The sequence below is a fragment of the Grampus griseus genome (genome assembly GCF_964374135.1).
Source record: "Grampus griseus genome assembly, chromosome: 20".
Classification (NCBI taxonomy): Eukaryota; Metazoa; Chordata; class Mammalia; order Artiodactyla; family Delphinidae; genus Grampus; species Grampus griseus.
Genome location: NC_139014.1, coordinates 18,792,925 through 18,812,016, shown reverse-complemented (window position 1 = coordinate 18,812,016; position 19,092 = coordinate 18,792,925). Strand labels below are relative to the sequence as shown.

The following is a 19,092-nucleotide window of genomic DNA, read 5'->3' as shown; positions in this document are numbered from 1 at the left end:
AACTCCGTATTGATATTTATGCTGAGAAATAAATACGCTAAATGGAATAAACAAAGACTATAAATAGCCTCACATCATTTTAGGTCATGTTTTGCTGCCGGATGAGTTTTGGTGTTAACTTTTTTTTTTAGGTCAGTTTTTAGAAATTTTCGGTTTTCAGAATTGTGGGCAAGGGGACATATGCTATAGAAGTTCAAGTCCCAGCTTTGCCACTTATTGTGACCTGTTTGAGCACCTATTAAGAGAAGACTTAATTATTTTACAAGGTTGATATGAAGTTCAAAATTTTTAATGAGATGATATTAAAATACTTAGTAAATTGTAAAGCACGATACAAATACAGATTTGCATTATGTTATTTTTTAAGTTTAAGAACTAATGTCAATATCAAAATGGGCAAAAGACATGGACAGAGCACATTAAAAGAAATATTAATCACTAATAAACAATGAGCCATCTCATAATTTAAAGCAAATTAAACCAGGGAATTCCCTGGCGGTCCAGTGGTTAGGATTCTGTACTCTCATTGCTGAGGGCCCGGGTTCAATCCCTGGTTGGGGAACTAAGATCCTTCAAGTCCCGCGTTGTGGCCAGAAAGAAAAAAAATGAAGCAAATTAAACCAAGTATAATTTTATCTTGGCAAATATCTAAAAGGTTTTGGAGAATGGAGCACTCTTGGTGGAAGTGAAAATTTGTATGATTTCATCTAAAAGCAACTTGGCAACAGCTTTCAAAATGTTTATCTGCTCTTTGACCTAGCAATTCTACTTCTAGAAATTTACCCTATAGGAATTCCCTGGTGGTCCAGTGGTTAGGACTTGGTGCTTCCACTGCCAGGGCCCAGGTTCAATCCCTGGTTGGGGAACTAAGATCCTGCAAGCCACGTGGTGTGGCCGGGAAAAAAAAAGAAAGAAATTTACCCTACAGATATTCTTGCCAAACATGTAAGGATCTACTTTTTTTTTTTTTTTTTTTGTGGTACGCGGACCTCTTACTGTTGTAGCCTCTCCCGTTGCGGAGCACAGGCTCCTGACGCGCAGGCTCAGCGGCCATGGCTCACCGGCCCAGCCGCTCCACGGCATGTGGGATCTTCCTGGACCAGGGCACGAACCCGTGTCCCCTGCATCCGCAGGCGGACTCTCAACCACTGCGCCACCAGGGAAGCCCAAAGATCTACTTTTTAAACTGTTCCTTGCAGCCTTGTTTGAAAACTGAAAAAGACTAACAACAACTTAAATATCCCTTGATAAGGAACCAGTTAAATTATGGAAAATATATTCAACTGAATACCATGTAGCCATAAAGAAGAGTCAGATCTATGTATACTGATTTAGAAAGAGCTCCAATATATATTAACTGAAAAAAAGCAGGGTACAAGATGTATATTAATAGTATGATTCCCATTGTGTACACACAGACGCATTGCATTTGCCTATATGCGTTAAATTTTAATATACTGATATATTGTACTGTATGTAAATAATACATGATATTGTATATGTTCCAGATATGTTGTATGTTTTATATATAACTATATATAGTATTAATTATAGGTATTAAGAAATTTATAACAGGTATAAATATAGATATAAAGATCTAGACATAAATATATAAATTTATTGAAGAAATTGTTAACAGTGGTTACAGCTATTGAGGGAGTGCAAATTCTACTTTAAATTTTAGACCCTTCTATACTATTTAATTTTTTAAACTGTGTCCCTATATTACTGAAATAAACTTTAGATTTTAATTTTTTTTAACAAATCTCAGTACTTTACCATGAATTCAAGGGCAAAGCCTGAGTGTTGCATTTTAAGTCACAGTTTAAGTACACACTGGGCCCTCGGAAAATGTTTATGGATGAATGGGGTAGCTGATGAATAGAGTAGTAAACAGACATAGGCATTAACTAATGTAACAATTAGCTTTAAAAGTGTAAAGATAGGGCTTCCCTGGTGGCGCAGTGGTTGAGAGTCCGCCTGCCGATGCAGGGGATGCGGGTTCGTGCCCCAGTTCGGGAGGATCCCACATGCCGCGGAGCAGCTGGGCCCGTGAGCCATGGCTGCTGAGCCTGCGCGTCTGGAGCCTGTGCTCCGCAACGGGAGAGGCCACAACAGTGAGAGGCCCGCGTACTGAAAAACAAAACAAAAAAAAAGTGTAAAGATATTTAAAGGAATGCTTTCCTAGTGCCAATAAATGGCCTAACTGCTTTTTAAGTGCCAAAAAAAAAAAAAAAAGTAAAGATATTTCTGGAGTATGCAGGAAGCTAAGGTGGGTTTCTGGCTGGTTCTAGAGGTGGCAGTATTAGCTATACAGTGAAAGGCTGGTTTCTGCTCTGAAGATCTGGGCATGGGAAAGTTCCCCAGCTTGGTTACAAGTCTGCTCCCAATATCTTTCTTCTTCCAATCTCGACAGTAAGGGCCAGGATCTCTGACACCCACCTCTCCACTGGAGAGGAGCTATAGACAGGAAGAGGCTTGCCTCTAGGAGGAAGAAGTACAAAAAGGAAAGAGAAAGAGACACAGAACAGTTCCTACAGATTTATTATAAGCTATATGCTGCTTCTATGGCTTTTGCTCTTACACATACACACACACAGAGGCTCAAGTACTCCAGAAAGCCCTGATGAGTGGCCCACACACAAAGATTACAGCCAATTGCTAGGAAGTCAGAAGCCCCACCTGTCTACTCCTCTCCTATCCTGTCATCTGACACAGCAGCCTTAGTCAAGTGCCTAGGAAATAGAAATAAAGCATGAAGAAGGACCCTTAATAAAGAGCTTCCAGGAAAGTTCGGAGATCCCAGAGGACCCTGGCGCACAGCCAAAGAGCTGAGAAAGCCCCAGGACCTAGCTTGTTAGAGTGACTGGAAGATAGCCACAGCTTCCTCCCCAGCTCTGCTGTCACAGAAAGTTAATTACTTGTTGCATCCGCACTGTCAGAATCATCCTGGGGGGGAAAAAAAGACAAAAGCCCCTGTAGAGTCTGCAAAGAGTGGACATTGATGTTCACAAATGCTGCTCACTCCCTCCAGCTCTCCAGGTTTTCTTTGGTAATTTTCTGAATCACACAACTTCTTGGGAGCCTAACACGGAAGGATTTAAATTTTGTATGATAAAATAAGACACTTGTATTCAGTAAAGAGCACTGTGCCATGCATCATTTAATGCCAGAATTACAGCGTATGCTACTGGTCCTTACAGCTATAAAGATAGTCAACAGGGCCAGGTCTGCCCTAGATTGGAGAAGCAGAAGGGGAGATGGAAGGGACAAGGGTCTTACTGGGGTTTTCTAGAGCATGGAGAAGGACATTTGACCTCCTGTGTCAAATTCAGATTTGGCTAACATGCACTGAGAACCACTATGTGCTAGAGACTGGGACAGGAGCTTTCTAGTATCTTATTTTTAAGGGCTAAAAGGAAAGGGAAAGGTTAAGGAGCAGGCTTTACTTACATCCAGGTCGTCCATTGCAGGGGGAGGCCTCTTGGTCCTGACCTTCTCCAAAAGCTGGTGGGAAGAGAAAAGTAGTCACGAGAGAGAAGAGGGGCAAAGGAAGAGCAACCTGCATATTGACGGACCACAGGAAAATGGTCCCAGGCAAACAACTGCCCCAGCTTTAAAGTCCCTAATACATCACTGGAATGAACTGAAGAAAAGTAAATTGATACACCCCTTTTTAAAAAATTTTATTTTATATTGTAGTACAGTCGATTAACAATGTTGTGTTAGTTTCAGGTGTACAGCAAAGTGATTCAGTTATACCTATTCTTTTTCAAGTTCTTTTCCCATTTAGGTTATTACAGAATATTGAGCAGAGTTCCCTGTGCTATACGGTAGGTCCTTGTTGGTTATCTATTTTAATTATAGCAGTGTGTATATGAAATTGACCCCCTTTTTAAAAGGAAATTTAGACACACACACCTCCTTACTAATCCAGGTTACTATTAGTGTTTTTACAACTTGAATAAACAGCTGAAATTTGGAAACCAAATATCGTATAGCACGGTGCAATTTATTGGGGATTGGTGATTTATTTTGTGATGTGAATTTTTATACTGCGTAGTTTGAGCTTCCCATGAAGCTATCTGGCTCAGGAAAAACACACACACATACACAAAGAAAACAAAAGAGAGAACAAGAATTACAGAAAAGTAGGAAAAGCTTTTGCCAAACTTGTTCGGAACACAGGCTCTACTCTAAACAGTGAATGAATCTATGTATACAATTTCACTAGCAATATTCACTTCTCTCATCCCTACTAAATAAACATTGCACAAAACATAAAGACTATCAAACCATTGAGCAACCTGCCTGGGGAGATCATATCCCTCTGCCTAGCCCTGACGACAAGCCTCCAGAGCAATGTGTGCAGAGAGTCCCAGAGAATGATTGAGATAGGCAGAAAACAGCACTACCTCTGCGTAATGGTCCACCTGAGCCAGCTCCACTTCTTCATCCCCTTCCCAGTCTCTCCAGTTATCAAAATCCACAGACAACCACACTGGCTGCAGGAGGAAAGCACAGAGAGTCACAGGCCAGGAAGGCAGCAGCAGAAGTGCATAGATGAGTGTGGGTATGTGTGTGGGAGCATGCTTGGGGAAAAGAGGGTCAATGGGGGTATCATCTTCCCAACAGCACCCCTTTAGTTAACCCCCCTCCAGTCTGCCACGTCATCAGCAGCAGCAGCAGCAAAGATTTACCAAGAACTTACTAAGTGCCAAGCACAATGCCAGGCATTGTAGGGGATGGAAAAGCATAGAAACTCTGTCCTCCAGGAGCCAGCTGACTAGAAAGATAACACATCTAGAAAGATAACTGTATCATAAAGCATCCTAGGAGTCAACCAAGCAGCATTCCCTGGAATCAGGGACAACCCTTTGAGGCCCATATTCCAAGTTCCCACATTTAGACAGGGAAAGAAGTTATTTACTCGATCATTTAACAGGTATTTATTGAACACATACTGTGGTTGGCACTGGGATTTTTAAAATGTTCACTACACAGTCTCAGCCATCAAGAAGCAAGTAGGGGGGCTTCCCTGGTGGCACAGTGGTTGAAAGTCCGCCTGCCGATGCAGGGGACATGGGTTCGTGCCCCGGTCCGGGAAGATCCCACATGCCGCGGAGCGGCTGGGCCCGTGAGCCATGGCCGCTGAGCCTGCGCGTCCAGAGCCTGTGCTCCGCAATGGGAGAGGCCACAATAGAGAGAGGCACACGTACCGCAAAAAAAAAAAAAAAAGAAGCAAGTAGGGGACTTCCCTGGTGGTGCAGTGGTTAAGAATCCGCCTGCCAGTGCAGGGGATGCAGGTTCGAGCCCTGTCCGGGAAGATCCCACATGCCACGGAGCAGCTAAGCCCGAGTGCCACAACTACTGAAGCCCGTGCGCCTAGAGCCTGTGCTCTGCAACAAGAGAAGCCACTGCGATGAGAAGCCCGCGCACCGCAACAAAGAACCACTCGCCACAACTAGAGAAAGCCCGCGTGCAGCAATGAAGACCCAATGCAGCCAAAATAAGTAAATAAATTTATTTTTAAAAAAAAGAAGCAAGTAGGGAAGGGAAATGTAAATAAATCATTATAATACAGTGTGGAAAGTGTGACGGTGGGTTCTGTAGGGGATATTATAGGAAGCCAGCCTTCTTGGAGTAGCAGGGCCTTGAAGGATGAGCAGGGGTTAGGTGGGCAAAGGTAGTGGTGATGGAGACTTTCCAGGAAGAAGCCATAGCTTGAGCAAAGGTATTGAGGTGCATAATAGCCTGGTGTGTGGAAGACAGCTGCAAGCAGTTTGCTGTGGCTGGAATGTGGCATTTGAGGCAGAGAGTAAAGGGGTATGAGGCTGCAGAAGGAAAGAACAGCCAAGTCATCAGCTTATACGCCATGCTATGGTCCTTAGACTCTAACCCAAATGGCAGAAGCTACAAGTTCAAATGCCTGAGAGTGTCAGGGAGATAACGAAAAGGAGTGAAGTGAAGTGGAATGCATGCCCCATTTCAAGCTCCAACTCCAGGCATTTGGGAATTTAGACCAGCGTGGCCAGAGTCTCCAGTTTCCAAGAGAAGCTGAGAATCTGGATTTTTAGGTGAAATCTCTACTTTTTTTTTAAATTTTTATTTATGTATTTATTCATTTTTACCATCTAGATCTTTTATTTTCTTTATAGCTATCATGCCATGAATTCATAGGGAATGGGTTCCAACAGTTCAGGCTCCTTTCCATTGGTTCTCATGAAGTGTGCTTCTCTGGGTGGAGCAGGCTGGTGCTTCAGCTGAACCCAAGTACCATTCTCTTTGGCTTCCTTCTTTTTCTGATCATTTTCCTTCACACATTTCAGGAAACTATCTCGGCTCTCAAAGTGCTTAATATGCTAAATATGCACATTAATTCTCTTGGCAATAATCTTGCCCTTAACTTGTTTGTTTACAGTGATGCCAACAGCATGCTGGGTAATGCTGTAAACTTGCAATTTTGCCATGGTAACATTTGTGGGGCATTCCTTTTTGAACAGAGCCCATTCGCTTGATATCTACAATACCACCTTTCTTGTAGATTCACATGGAAGGAACAACTCCATGTTTTTTAAAAGGCCTAGGGAACATATAGTGGGTGGCCTCCTCTTTCCCTTTGTGTTGGTCATTTTGGTGAGTTACTGGAAAATGGCGGTTCCGGCTGAAAGGTGAAATCTCCACATTTTAAATAATGAATTAATTAATTAATTAATTAATGGCTGCCTTGGGTCTTTGTTGCTGCGCGCAGGCTTTCTCTAGTTGCGGCAAGCAGGGGCTACTCTTTGTTGCGGTGCGCAGGCTCTAGGCTTCAGTAGTTGTGGCATGTGGGCTCTGTAGTTGTGGCTCACGGTCTCTAGAGCGCAGGCTCAGTAGTCGTGGCGCACAGGCTTAGTTGCTCCACGGGAAGTGGGATCTTCTAGGACCAGGGCTCCAACCCATGTCCCCTGCATTGGCAGGTGGATTCTTAACCACTGAGCCATCAGGGATGTCTGAAATCTCCACATTTTTAAATGTCAGTAGCCCATCAAAATAATTTTTAACACTTCTAAGACTGCTAAAACAAATTTGAGAGGCAGATCCAGCCAGCATGCAGCCAATTTTCAACTTTTAGGGGAAAAGAAGCCACTGGAGGGTCTTAAGAGGAAAAGTGACAGGGTCAAATGTGTGTTTTTTTTTTTTTTTTTTGCGGTGTGCGGGCCTCTCACTGTTGTGGCCTCTCCCGTTGCAGAGCACAGGCTCCAGACGCGCAGGCTCAGTGGCCATGGCTCACGGGCCTAGCCGCTCCGTGGCATGTGGGATCTTCCCAGACCGGGGCACGAACCCGTGTCCCCTGCATCGGCAGGCGGACTCTCAACCACTGCGCCACCAGGGAAGCCCTAAATGTGTGTTTTAAACAGACCATGCTGCGAGGAATGCAGAGGATGGATTGAGGGTGGTGCTGAAAATATGCAACAAACCTCACCCAGTAATGGATAAGGCCTGAATTAGGAAGAGATTAAATCATGGATTCTATTTAAGAGGTCAAATAGGCAGGACCTGGTGAGTAACTGAATGTTGGTGGGAAAGGAGCCAAGGGTGAGTCCCAGACCCAACTTGTCAACCTGGGTACACAGATAGAGAGCACAGGAGAAAAAGCGGCCACTTCCCGCACACCCACCTTGATATCCTCCTTAGTGAGTCGGGGCCAGGCCACCTTCTCCTTCCATTTCCTCACAAAGCAAGTAATGGAGCGGCCAGAGCGCTTATCTCGTGAGTCCTGCCAGATAGAGAGCATCATTCTTAGGGTCTGAGGTTTAGAATGAATCTCCATTTCCCAAGCAGCCTTCCCATCCAGCCCTTACTGCCCCACCCCACCCTTACCTTGCAGTTCACCTTGGCATAGAACTCAATCTCATTATAAAACTCCATTCCATCGGCATTCTTGCAGCTGAGGAGACAATGCAGCTAAGGAGATGAGGAGGCTGAGTGTGGAGTGTGGGGGCATTAGGAGAAGGGAAAGGTTCCCAAGAAGCCAGGCCCTGGCAGCAGTGGAGCGGGAGGGGATTACCTGAACACAATGCGGTGGTCTTCGATGAGCACATGGACATCGGTGCTGTCCTCAACACAAAACTCCATGAACACATACTTGGGCCTGTCGTACCACAGGGTCCGAGCATGCTGCCTGAAGAGGAGTTGAGGTGGGGCTTCATAGGGGTGCGAGAGGGAAGACTGAGGGCATTTGGGAAAGGTTGGGGAAAATACAGGGACGTTTTATGCTACAGCACGGTCAAAGCGGAGCTAAATAAGACAGAAGGGGGTGGAAGGGGAGTGACGAGACTGGGGTGTGCGGTGAAGATGAACCTGAGGAGAACCGAAAGTGCGAGAGTAGAGAGGTAGGGAGTTATGGAGAACATTCAGGTCACACTTCCCCTCAGCACCCCAAGGATACAGAGACCTGGGGTCCGGGGTTCCCATGGGACCTCGCAGAACCTGGAGCGCCCAGAAAACGTGGGGAAAGGAATCTCTAGTGAAAAAGGCAACCAGAAGCACTTACCGTGCCATGGCGGCTCCCGCTGCCCCGAGGCGTTTGGAATCCGAGGCAGGGGCCGCTATCTTTAGATCCTGGGGACGCCCCCAGCAGCTGCCTCTCCTTACATGGTTGGGGAAAGGGTTTAGAAGAAGTGGGAACGTGGCCTAAGCCAAGGGATCCGCACTCCGAAGAGACTCTGGGAGAGCATAGTCCCTGCAGCCCTTCACATCTTGGGGTCTCCAGAAATACACACGTTAGGAATAGACGACCCGCCCGCCGGGATTAGAGGTCGATACACATGGAAGGGCTTGTCCCGACTTCATTCTCCTGTTTCTCCAATGCTTAGCACACTCAGTGTCCGACACACAGCAGGCGCTCAATTAAAAAAAAAAACAAACAAACTACTGGCCAAAATTAAGTCCCGAGGGAAGGCCGGCCCTGGATGACGTCTGAACTAGGTGACGTCTGGGCCCCGCCCATCCGCTCCTCTGGGTTTCCCTGCCAGCGCGCCGTTGCCATGGCAGCGGGGGGTGCGGCTGACGTCCGGCGGCGTTTCCTGAAACATGGCGGCTCTCGAAGCGGCTGCTGAACCGGTAACGGGGGTAGCGGCCGTTGGACCAAAGGCGAAGGACGAAGAGGAGGAAGAGGAGTCGCTTCCGCCGTGCGAGGCAGTGCGCTGGGCGCCGGTGGGGGCGGTGGCAGAGGCCGGGCCCGGGGCGGCGGCGTTCTCGGAAGAGGCGGCGGCCGAGGAGCCCGGAGCGGCCCCGGGCTCCCCACCGGACTCGCCGGGCCGGACGCTGCGGCGGCTGCGGGCCGAGCGGCGGCGGCTGGACTCGGCGCTGCTCGCGCTGTCCTCGCATTTCGCGCAGGTGCAGTTCCGCCTGCGGCAGGTGGTGCGCGGGGCGCCGGCGGAGCAGCAGCGCCTCCTGAGCGAGCTCGAGGACTTTGCCTTCCGCGGCTGCCCTCACGTCCTGGGTTACGGGAGCCCAGAGGACCCCACCAGCGATGATGGCGACGGGATGCCGGGGGACCGGCCGCGGTTGCGGGGCGAGGACCAGGTGAACAGCTGGGGCCGCGCCCCGAGGGATATGGGAATAGAGGGGTAGATGGGCGGCGATGCTAACGCGGACGGAGGTAGCACTGGTGAGAAGCCGGCTCGTCTAGGTGGCTATGCGTGTCCCAGAAGAGACCAGACAGGTGTTCGGGACCTGCTGAAAGGCAAGAGGACAGAGAGGCCTGGGAAGCTGACGGTGAGAGGTGTTCACCAAAGGTGTGGGAAGAGATGCAGGTGTGATGAGGTCAGAGGCAGAAGAGGGATGAGCGAGGAGAGTGTTCAGAGGGCAACAGAGCAGCCAACTGAAACAGTGCTGCTCCCGCTCACCTTGCTGTCGCCTCAAGAACCTAAGCCCTCAGCACATTTGTTGTGAGAGTTCTCCGACCCTGGAGATGGAGAAAATTGCTTAGAGAAGAGCAAGTGAATTGAAATCCATGGAAATTTAGATGTACTCCTTGTCTGTGCTTTCCTAGAATCTAGAGAATGTCCTTGATCTTCAGACTCTTGTCTGGGTGAGAGCTTTGGTGAACAGCAAGGTCTCTTAGTAATTGTAAGAAACACAAGTCCTAATTATGTGAATTTCCTAATGCTGGTATTTTGAAACTCCTTCCCCATCCTACTTAATAACTAGGTGTTCTAAAGGAAGCCCCTTTGGTAACTGTGACAAGATTCATTCAGTTAGTCAACACTGAATGCTGAGAATTTGTATGACAGCCCCAGGGGACGTTTCCTTACAGTCTTTGAACCTCTGGAAGTGCACAATTGTAGATAGCTTGTTGGAAGAGACTCGCTGTTTTTTCTCCACCTTCTTATTTAGGTTACAACCCATATGTGGCTTTCTTCCCACTTAAATTGATTTTAACCAAGAAGACTTATCAGCAGATATTGACTTGCTTATTTTAATCTGAAATGTTTCCAGTGCAGTCCTGTGTTTACTGTTCCACCCTTCTCTCCGTATACCCACAGCTCCTTGCACAAGTCCTCAAATTGCCAGACTTTTTTTTTTTTTTTTTTTGCGGTACGCGGGCCTCTCACTGTCGTGGCCTCTCCTGTTGCGGAGCAAAGGCTCCGGACGCGCAGGCTCAGCAGCCATGGCTCACGGGCCCAGCCGCTCCGCGGCATGTGGGATCTTCCTGGACCGGGGCACGAACCCGTGTCCCCTGCATTGGCAAGCGGACTCTCAACCACTGCGCCACCAGGGAAGCCCAAATTGCCAGACTTTTAAGGAACAGGTAGGATAGAAAGAATTTCTGTGGTCAGGCCCTGTTCAGGAGTGAGGAGCACCAAAGGTTTGGTGTGGATGTGGTGCTCTTTTGGTTGTCCGTTTTTACTTTTAGAAACAGTGTACAACTTAAAAAAAAAAAAAACTGTAGCCCTCAAAACACCTAATAAGCAGCTGTAATCTTGTGTGCATATATTGACACATGAACAGGTGGTGCCAAAGTGGGGACAGTTAGAACCAAACGATTTACTACTTATCAGTTCCAGTTTTTTGTTTTTTTAACCAGTATTTTCTCTCGCTTCATACTGGAAATTATTTCTGTTATTTCCTGCCTTGCACCAGAGCTCATTGTTCTCACCTAGTAAACATGTTTGCCCACACTCCAGTAAATCGCATACTCAGTAATTACCATGGCAGGTAACAGCGTTCAGCAGGCACAGTCATGAAAATGGAATCAGGATCTATGGCTGGTTTCTTTCTTCTTTGGCTTCATGATGTTGGGATGGGATACAATGAAAACAAAAACAAAGTTTTCCTAGTCCTTTCCCTTTGGGCTGGTTAGACAACTTTTTCCGTAAGAGTTCATTATTTGGAATGTGGCCTTCTGAACCTGATTGCGTTCAGTAACATACAGCAAATGTGTACTGAGAGCTTACCCTGTGCCAGACACAGTGCTAGGCCCTGGGGGTAGTCAGGGCCTTTGCCCTTAAGGAGTTCATAGACTTGGGGAGACAGAATCCTAAACAAATCATTATAATGTGACATGAGCTAGAGTAGAAGTTTGTACAAAATACAGAGGAAGTGATTGGTTCTGCCTGGGGAAATCGAGGAAACCTCTTAAAGAATAGCTAGGCCACTAAGTTGGGGAGAAGAACAGGGTTCTAAGAAAAAACCACGACACTGGGAAAGCTTTGGAGAGGCAGTATCCCCTGAGAAAAGGCTTGCTTTCATATTGAGCAAAGCTAAAGCAAGGGGATTGCTTTTTAAATAGCTAAACAAACAGTTAATTTGTTGTTTTTCATTTGTTCTCTCTCATACCTTACTTCTGGAGGCCTTGGTAAGTACCATTTTAAGATTAAATTTAATATCCTATAGACATCTAGTTTAAAATGCAGCCTTACACCTGTAAATGATTTGCTAGTTTTGCTTTGTTTTGTTTTTGATACTCAAAAAAGGCAAGGAAGAACCAGTATTTGAGAATACATTGGCAAGGCTTTACCTCTCTGAAGGGTTTTTCATCATTTAAATGTAGAAACTACTGGGTGGCCAACAGTGAGAAAAGGCGTCACTGGTCAGGGAACCTTATCGAACTTTTTTTTTTTTTCCTCAAACCTAATTACCTTCTCACCCTTATTACTTGGCTTTGAATTTTTTTCACTGCCCCAGGTACCTGTGTTTGTTTGATTTTGCAATACATTGGAGGCGCTTTGGACCTTAAGAAAACTGATATGAGTTATAAAGCCTCTCTGTACACCCTTACCTCCAGATTCTCTCGCAAAATTTGGCTGTAGCAAGTATTCAGGACTTGTTCTGTGGTAATTGGCTCTGGAGGATGGCATGTTTAATTCCAGGGAGGCTGTCTTGGCTGAGATAAATTGTGTCAATCTTAACTAGACCTGAGGGGGTGGGAAGCAATCTTAATGAAAGGCCCCATTGTACTTATATCCTATTTCCAATGAAGGATAAATACTTTCTTAAAGAAAACACGCATTTAATAAATTGCCCCGATGAAATAATTAATTCTCATTTTTTAACGTGTCCCATGAATTCTGTATTTCATTCGGGTTACTTGGAAACATTTTACATTTTACTAGTCATTATTGGCTTAAGAGAATTCATAACGTGCCCTGACTTTTTCTTTTCCTGTGAAATCAACCCAAATCTTTTCCCATCTTAGAGTGAGCAGGAGAAACGGGAACATCTGGAAACCCAAAGGGAGAAGCAGAAGGAACTGATACTGCAGCTCAAAACACAGCTCGATGACCTGGAGACGTTTGCCTATCAGGAAGGCAGTTACGACTCCCTGCCGCAGTCCGTGGTTTTGGAAAGGCAGCGGGTGAGCAGATCCAGAGGCGCCTCCTCCACTGCCTCGGGTTACCTTGTCCCTTCCAGCGTTCGCAGGACAGCCTTGTCCAGCTTGCTCACCCTCAGCCTCACTGCTGGCCCATATCAAAGGGAAATTTTGCTGTTACCTGGGACCAGTCTTTATTCACATGTGGAAACACACATGCCAAAGCTTTCTAATGTGATGATTGAGCTCTTTTTTGTTTTTTTGGTGGCTATTATTATTAATAATAGTAGTAATAAATAATAATAACAGCAATAATTTATTTCATTTGATCATTGAAACCGTTCTACTTGGGCACTTCATATGATGTAAACTAGTTTTCTCCCCCAGCACCAGTCAATAAATATTCCAGGAATCCTGACTTTAATGCTGTATTTATTAAAGCAACACCTGGGCAGACAGGTGAATCTGTTAGTCAAAACACAGTCTCAGTTACACGTTTGTCTCTCTGGAGCTGTGATGTGGCTGTTTTTCTGGCAGGGCTGGAGTTATACATTATCTGGTTTTCAAATTGTTCCTCATGTTGTCACTAGGATATTTTGGTTGTAACACGCCTGGATGTTTCATAGAGCTTTTCCTTTAGTTGCCTAGAGTAGTAAGGCAAGAAGGGATGAGAAGGACTAGAAACTAAGGGAAATCAGTATTTATTCTCTTGGAGGCCAGGGGGGAAGCTAACTATGGGGCTTTTGGGATCATCAGCCGCTTTGGATCATTTACACTGTTGTTCTCTTGAGTGAAATTTACCTGGCCTGGTAGAAAATTTGCAGTGAGAGGAGCCATTTCTGTCAGAGAGGAACCAGGGGTCCTTGTTTCTATAAGAGACGTAAAAGGCCTGTGCCCTCACCTTGATCAGCAGTTGCACCATTTTTCTCACAAATTTGATTTCCATTTAAGGGTAGAAGGGAGGCACACTAGTAAAGATTCTCCTTCTTCCTAACCCTCTCCCTGAAAATTCCAAAGGGTGTGCTCATGGCTTGTAGTCTTGATAGGTGATCATCGATGAGTTAATAAAGAAACTGGACATGAATCTGAACGAGGACCTCAGCTCACTGTCCACTGAGGAGCTTCGGCAGCGTGTGGATGTAGCTGTAGCTCAGATCGTCAACCCAGCCCGAGTGAAAGAACAGCTGGTTGAGCAGCTGAAAACTCAGATCCGAGACCTCGAGATGTTCATCAGCTTCATCCAAGGTCAGAGGAGGGATGGAAAGAGAAGGGTGGCTGGATGTCATCATAATTATATGTATTCTGAGTACTAACACCTAAAGGTGCCAGTCCTTGATGTATATGCAAGAGGTTTGATCACTCGGTAAGGGAGCCAGCATGGTGGAGTAGAAAGGACATGGATTTTAAAACCAGAGAGTTAAAATCTCAGCCCTGCCCCTTACTGGCTTCGTGTCCTTCGTAGACTAATGAGGTTAGGCAGGTTCCTAACCTCTTCAGTCCCGCTCTCCTCCTCCATAAAATGATGATTCATGCTTCCTTCACTCAGCAGTTATTTATTGAGCCAGCTAGTATGTGCCAGTCACTGTTCCACACGATGAAATACTATTTGTAAAAGCTTTGTCACGTGGTAGGCACTAGTAAATAGTATTCTGCCTTTAAAAATCTGCCAAAAAGAGGCTAAATAAATGTCTCCTCTTTGTAACCTCTGATTGCAGATGAAGTAGGAAGCCCATTACAGACAGGTAGTGGACACTGTGAGTGCAAGGCCAGTGGGAAGACAGGAAACGGCTCCTGCAGAACTGGCAGCAGCAGACCACCTCCAGGAAACAGCAAAAGTAAGTACAGCTTCCAGAATGCGCAAATCTATAGAGACAGAAAGTAGATTAGGGGTTGCCTAGGCTGGGGGATCGGGGAGAAGTAGGGAGTGGGAAATGCCAATGATACACGGTTTCTTTGGGGGATGATGGTTGCCCAACTCTGTGAATATACTAAAAACCACTGAATTATACACTTTTAATGGGTAAGTTGAGTGTTATGTGAATCATATCTCAACATAGTTATTACTAACCAAAAAAAGTAAGCCCAGCGACATCCTAGGTGGCTCTTGGCTTCATGTGGGACCCATGCTGTGGCTCAGAAGCAAGACTGGATCTCAGCTTGTGACTTGCTGACTGTTCCTCTGACCACTATGGCCTCTCACTGATGAGTCGTTGTGTTTTCTACGCAGCGAAGGCAGAAGACATGAAGAGAGTTCGGGAGACAGGGCTGCACCTGATGCGGCGAGTGCTGGCAGTGCTCCAGATGTTTGCTGTTAGCCAGTTCGGTTGCGCCACGGGCCAGATCCCGCAGACCCTGTGGCAGAGGGACCAGGCTGACAGGGACTACTCTCCCTTATTGAAGAGGCTGGAGGTGTCAGTAGACAGGGTGAAGCAGCTGGCCTTGAGGCACCAGGCGCATGACCATTTCAGCAGCTCCGCCAGCCTCCAGGACCTCTCTCTGGGAGGCAAGGATGAGTTGACCGTGGCTGTGCGGAAGGAGCTGACTGTGGCCGTGAGGGACCTGCTGGCCCATGGACTGTACGCCTCTTCACCGGGGATGAGCCTCGTCATGGCCCCCATCGCCTGTCTGCTGCCGGCCTTCTCCTCGGCCCCCGAGGCCATGCACCCCTGGGAGCTCTTTGTAAAGTACTACCACGCTAAGAATGGCCGTGCTTACGTGGAATCCCCCGCCCGGAAGCTCTCACAGTCCTTCGCCCTGCCTGTCATGGGAGGCACTGTGGTGACGCCCAAGCAGAGCCTGCTGACAGCCATCCACGTGGTGCTGACAGAGCACGACCCCTTTAAGCGCAGTGCAGACTCGGAACTGAAGGCCTTGGTGTGCATGGCGCTGAATGAGCAGCGTCTCGTGTCCTGGGTGAACCTCATCTGCAAGTCGGGGTCGCTCATCGAGCCCCACTACCAGCCCTGGAGCTACATGGCACACACGGGCTTTGAGAGTGCCCTCAACCTGCTCAGCCGCCTTAGCAGCCTCAAGTTCAGCCTCCCTGTAGACCTGGCTGTGCGCCAGCTCAAGAACATCAAAGATGCCTTTTGATGAGAATGCCCTGGCCCCAGACCAGCATCTTGCTCAGCAAGGATAGACGGTTAGTCTTCTCGAATAAGAGCAAGAATTAGGAGGAGGGGCTAAAGACATTTTCCCTAGCCAGATGATGCAAAGTCTCTCTCCCCCATCAACTTAGCATCTCAGAAAGATATGCTGGAGACCCTCTTGTTAAAAGGTTCTGCCCTGGCATGTAACACGGTGTGCATGTGAGCACATATACTTGAGCCTGTTGAAAAGAAGTCAGTCATGGCACACCCTCTTCACGCCATGTCTGATTTGTAGAAAATCCGGGTTGCTGTAACCATTCTCTTCACGGTGGTGAGGGACAGCATGAGTGAGTTGTTGGTCCTGGAAGACATACAACTTAAGGCTCCTGTCAGTCAAGTTGCGAGCCATCTTCCTTCACTTGAAGCAGGTTTGAGAGAGTCCTAGGTCAGAATTCAAACTCCTTTTGTGAATACTGATGCCTCTTTCTTCCTGACCCCAAGGTCAGGGGAGGCCCTGTGTGTTCCATAGCTGCCTCTAAAACCAGGAGTGGGCATATCTGAGAACAGCATTTCTAAGGGTGTTTACCACAGTTGGTTTTTTTTTTTTTTTTTTTTTTTTAATTTGGCTGCGCTGAGCAGCTTGCGGGATCTTAGCTCCCCGACCAGGGATTGAACCCCGGGCCCACAGCAGTGAAAGCGCCAAGTCTTAGCCACTGGACCGCCAGGGAATTCCCCAAAGTTGATTTTAATATGAGCCCTTTTTCGTGTAGAGGTAAGAACTGAAATCTGTCCCTGACCACGTGGTCCTTTCCTCACAGCCCAGATGATGGTCTTTCGGTTTTGGAGCTGGTTTACCAGGACAGCCACCGTCTGGTACCATGTCCTCTGGCGAGTAACCTTTCCTCTGCGCACCTCCCAGCTTCTCAGAAGGAAACGTGTCCAGGGTGTGTTCCACGTGTCCTGGAGGCTGGATGGTGGAGGAGGTCTGACCACGTGATCATACTACAGCATGGGTAGGAACTGTGGCAGATCACTGGTGACAAAGAAGGGCCTTGGCATTTCCTTGTAGAACTGACTCTAGACTGGTCCTGTTGGGTCTCTTTTAGCCTTTTTAGTTCATATTTGCCATTCAGCTTGCATCCTGCTCTGGGACTGACCAAAAATGAGCAAAGTATATCACCTTCTGGAAAGCCAAATGGGTTCCCAACACTACTGATTTACCATCGTTTCATGTATTTAATTGCCAGCTGCGCTTCGTGTCTGCACTATTATGTAGTGCATTTTAACTTAATGTTTTCAGTAAGATATTATTTAAGATCTATTCTTGATAATTCATTAGAATTAGTCCTCCTTCACGTGAAACAGGATAAGTGTAAAATGTTGTGAAAAATGGTATCTGTGGTTGCTAATAAAATCATAGTATTTTGTGTAGCTTCTCTGCAAAGACCTTAGAGACTGCTGGCTTTGGTTTATAAGTCTGGGCATTGTCAGCGTATCTGATCCAGATCAGTATTTCCTTGAGCAATGCCTGGCTCCTGGCATTTCTGCCTCTTCTCTGTCCCCTGCACTGGATCAACTGAGCTTTGGTGGTGTTTCCCCCACTATCCCCCTTGAACAAATTCATGAGAAAGTTTCGTTGGCATTATCATCCCATCTTGCCCAGACCTACAGTCCTATCCCCACAGCATATCTCACCACACATGCCACTTTAGGAACTGACGCTTTTAAATTCACTTGTCTGGATACCATTTAGGGTGGGTGATAAGTGCTGTAGTCGTATGGCATAGCCCTGGATCACCCCCGTATGTTTCCAATCCTCACAAAAACTGGTATTAAGGCTTTTATGCTAACATGAGGAGAAGCATTTTGTGTGTGTGCCATCCTAATTTAATTCTCACTACATGTAAGGCAGAACAATATCATCTGCATTTTATAGCTGAGGAAACTGAACTGCAGAGGTTAAATATTTTGTCCACGTTTACATGTTGGAAGAGCTGGGATTTGAACCCAAGTTGCCTGAATCCAAATCCTATGGTCTTTATACTGTTAATGTTACCTCATTGTATCATGCTGCTTCTAGATATTTTGTTCCTCTCTCTCCTTTATCCACCCCCTCACTTCACCATCACTTTGTGGATGAACAGGTATTTTCCACATGCCTGCCAGAAATTTCAGCTGCCAAAGGACTAGGCTGCAGAGAGATGGGCAGATAGCCATTGCTCTGCCAAGTTCTTCATGAAACTTAAAGACATGTAGAGACAGAGACAAGCCTGCCAGCAGGCCAGCAGTCACGTAGCTGCTAGTCACTGATAACATCTGTATTATAACTGAGGACAGAGGTCTGTGCTTGGCTTGGAGTGAGGCAGACAGGATGAAGGAGGAGAGGAGGGACTGTCAGCCGAGGTCTAAGGCTATGCAAGAACAGAATGAAAGAGAGCCGTGAATATGTATCCAATGAAAGTGCAGGGTCCGTTGTATGATCTGCAAGGCATCGTTAAAGATTTCCAAGATGCTCTGCCTTCATTCATTCACTATTGAGCACCCACCAACTGCCTGGGCCAGGCTAGGTGCTCAGAACTTATCTCTGCCTGCCTTCAAGGAACACAAGTTTTAGCAAAGGAGGTAGCAAGCCAATTGGAGATTTGAGTAGCTTGTTAAAACACAAATTGCTGGGACTTCCCTGGTGGTGCAGTGGTTAAGAATCCGCCTGCCAATGCAGGGGACACAGGTTCAATCCCTGGTCTGGGAAGATCCCACATGCCGTGGAGCAACTAAGCCTGTGCGCCGCAACTACTGAGCGTGCATGCCACGACTACTGAAGCCTGTGCTCCTAGAGCCTGTGTTCTGCAGCAAGAGAAGCCACCACAATGAGAAGCCAGAGCACCACAATGAAGAGTAGTCCCCCTGCGCGCAGCAAGGAAGACCCAATGCAGCCAAAAATAAATAAATAATTAAAACAAACAAACAAAAACAACCACAAATTGCTTGGTTCCATCCCCAGAGTTTTTTATTCAGTAGCTCTGAGAATTTGCATTTCTAACAAGTTCCCATGCTTGTTATGCTGATGCTGCTGGTCTGGGGACCACACTTTGACAACCACTGATCCAAACCAACTGAAATATGTTCTATAGTAAAATGAAGTGTGGATTGGATTGCTGAGGGAGCATAGAGAAGGAAGAGATGAATTATGCCTGGGAGAATTCT

The 19,092-nt window shown here is 46.6% G+C and overlaps 2 protein-coding genes and 1 pseudogene across 3 annotated transcripts; 1 reads left to right on the top strand and 2 right to left on the bottom strand.

The window, feature by feature from the left end:
• Window positions 1-2,527: 2,527 nt before the first annotated feature.
• On the bottom strand, window positions 2,528-8,895 carry PTGES3L (prostaglandin E synthase 3 like). Its single transcript, XM_082678652.1, has 7 exons — window positions 8,537-8,895; window positions 8,051-8,164; window positions 7,864-7,930; window positions 7,661-7,759; window positions 4,416-4,505; window positions 3,454-3,507; window positions 2,528-2,949 (listed from the first exon to the last, which is right to left on the bottom strand). Exons 1-7 carry the CDS (start codon window positions 8,542-8,544, stop codon window positions 2,914-2,916), a joined length of 468 nt encoding a protein of 155 aa, XP_082534778.1. The 5' UTR covers window positions 8,545-8,895; the 3' UTR covers window positions 2,528-2,913.
• Window positions 5,624-6,632, bottom strand: LOC309837806 (large ribosomal subunit protein eL21-like; annotated as a pseudogene). The gene has a single exon. The product of its transcript is annotated as a large ribosomal subunit protein eL21-like (transcript).
• A 180-nt stretch (window positions 8,896-9,075) lies between the features above and the next one.
• On the top strand, window positions 9,076-17,285 carry RUNDC1 (RUN domain containing 1; the record flags this gene model as incomplete). The annotated part of the gene is made up of 5 exons (XM_082678625.1): window positions 9,076-9,570; window positions 12,686-12,844; window positions 13,846-14,044; window positions 14,515-14,634; window positions 15,027-17,285. The coding sequence occupies 5 exons, from the start codon at window positions 9,076-9,078 to the stop codon at window positions 15,890-15,892; spliced, it is 1,839 nt and encodes a 612-aa protein (XP_082534751.1). The 3' UTR covers window positions 15,893-17,285.
• Between the last annotated feature and the right edge of the window lie 1,807 nt (window positions 17,286-19,092).

What these genes read in the sequence shown, in the direction of transcription:
- PTGES3L (XM_082678652.1), bottom strand. An exon ending in GACCACCGCATTGTGTTCAG is followed by an intron (nt 7,931 to 8,050) that starts GTAATCCCCTCC and finishes TTGTCTCCTCAG; the next exon opens with CTGCAAGAATGCCGATGGAA. An exon ending in TCACTAAGGAGGATATCAAG is followed by an intron (nt 4,506 to 7,660) that starts GTGGGTGTGCGG and finishes TTCCTCCTGCAG; the next exon opens with CCAGTGTGGTTGTCTGTGGA.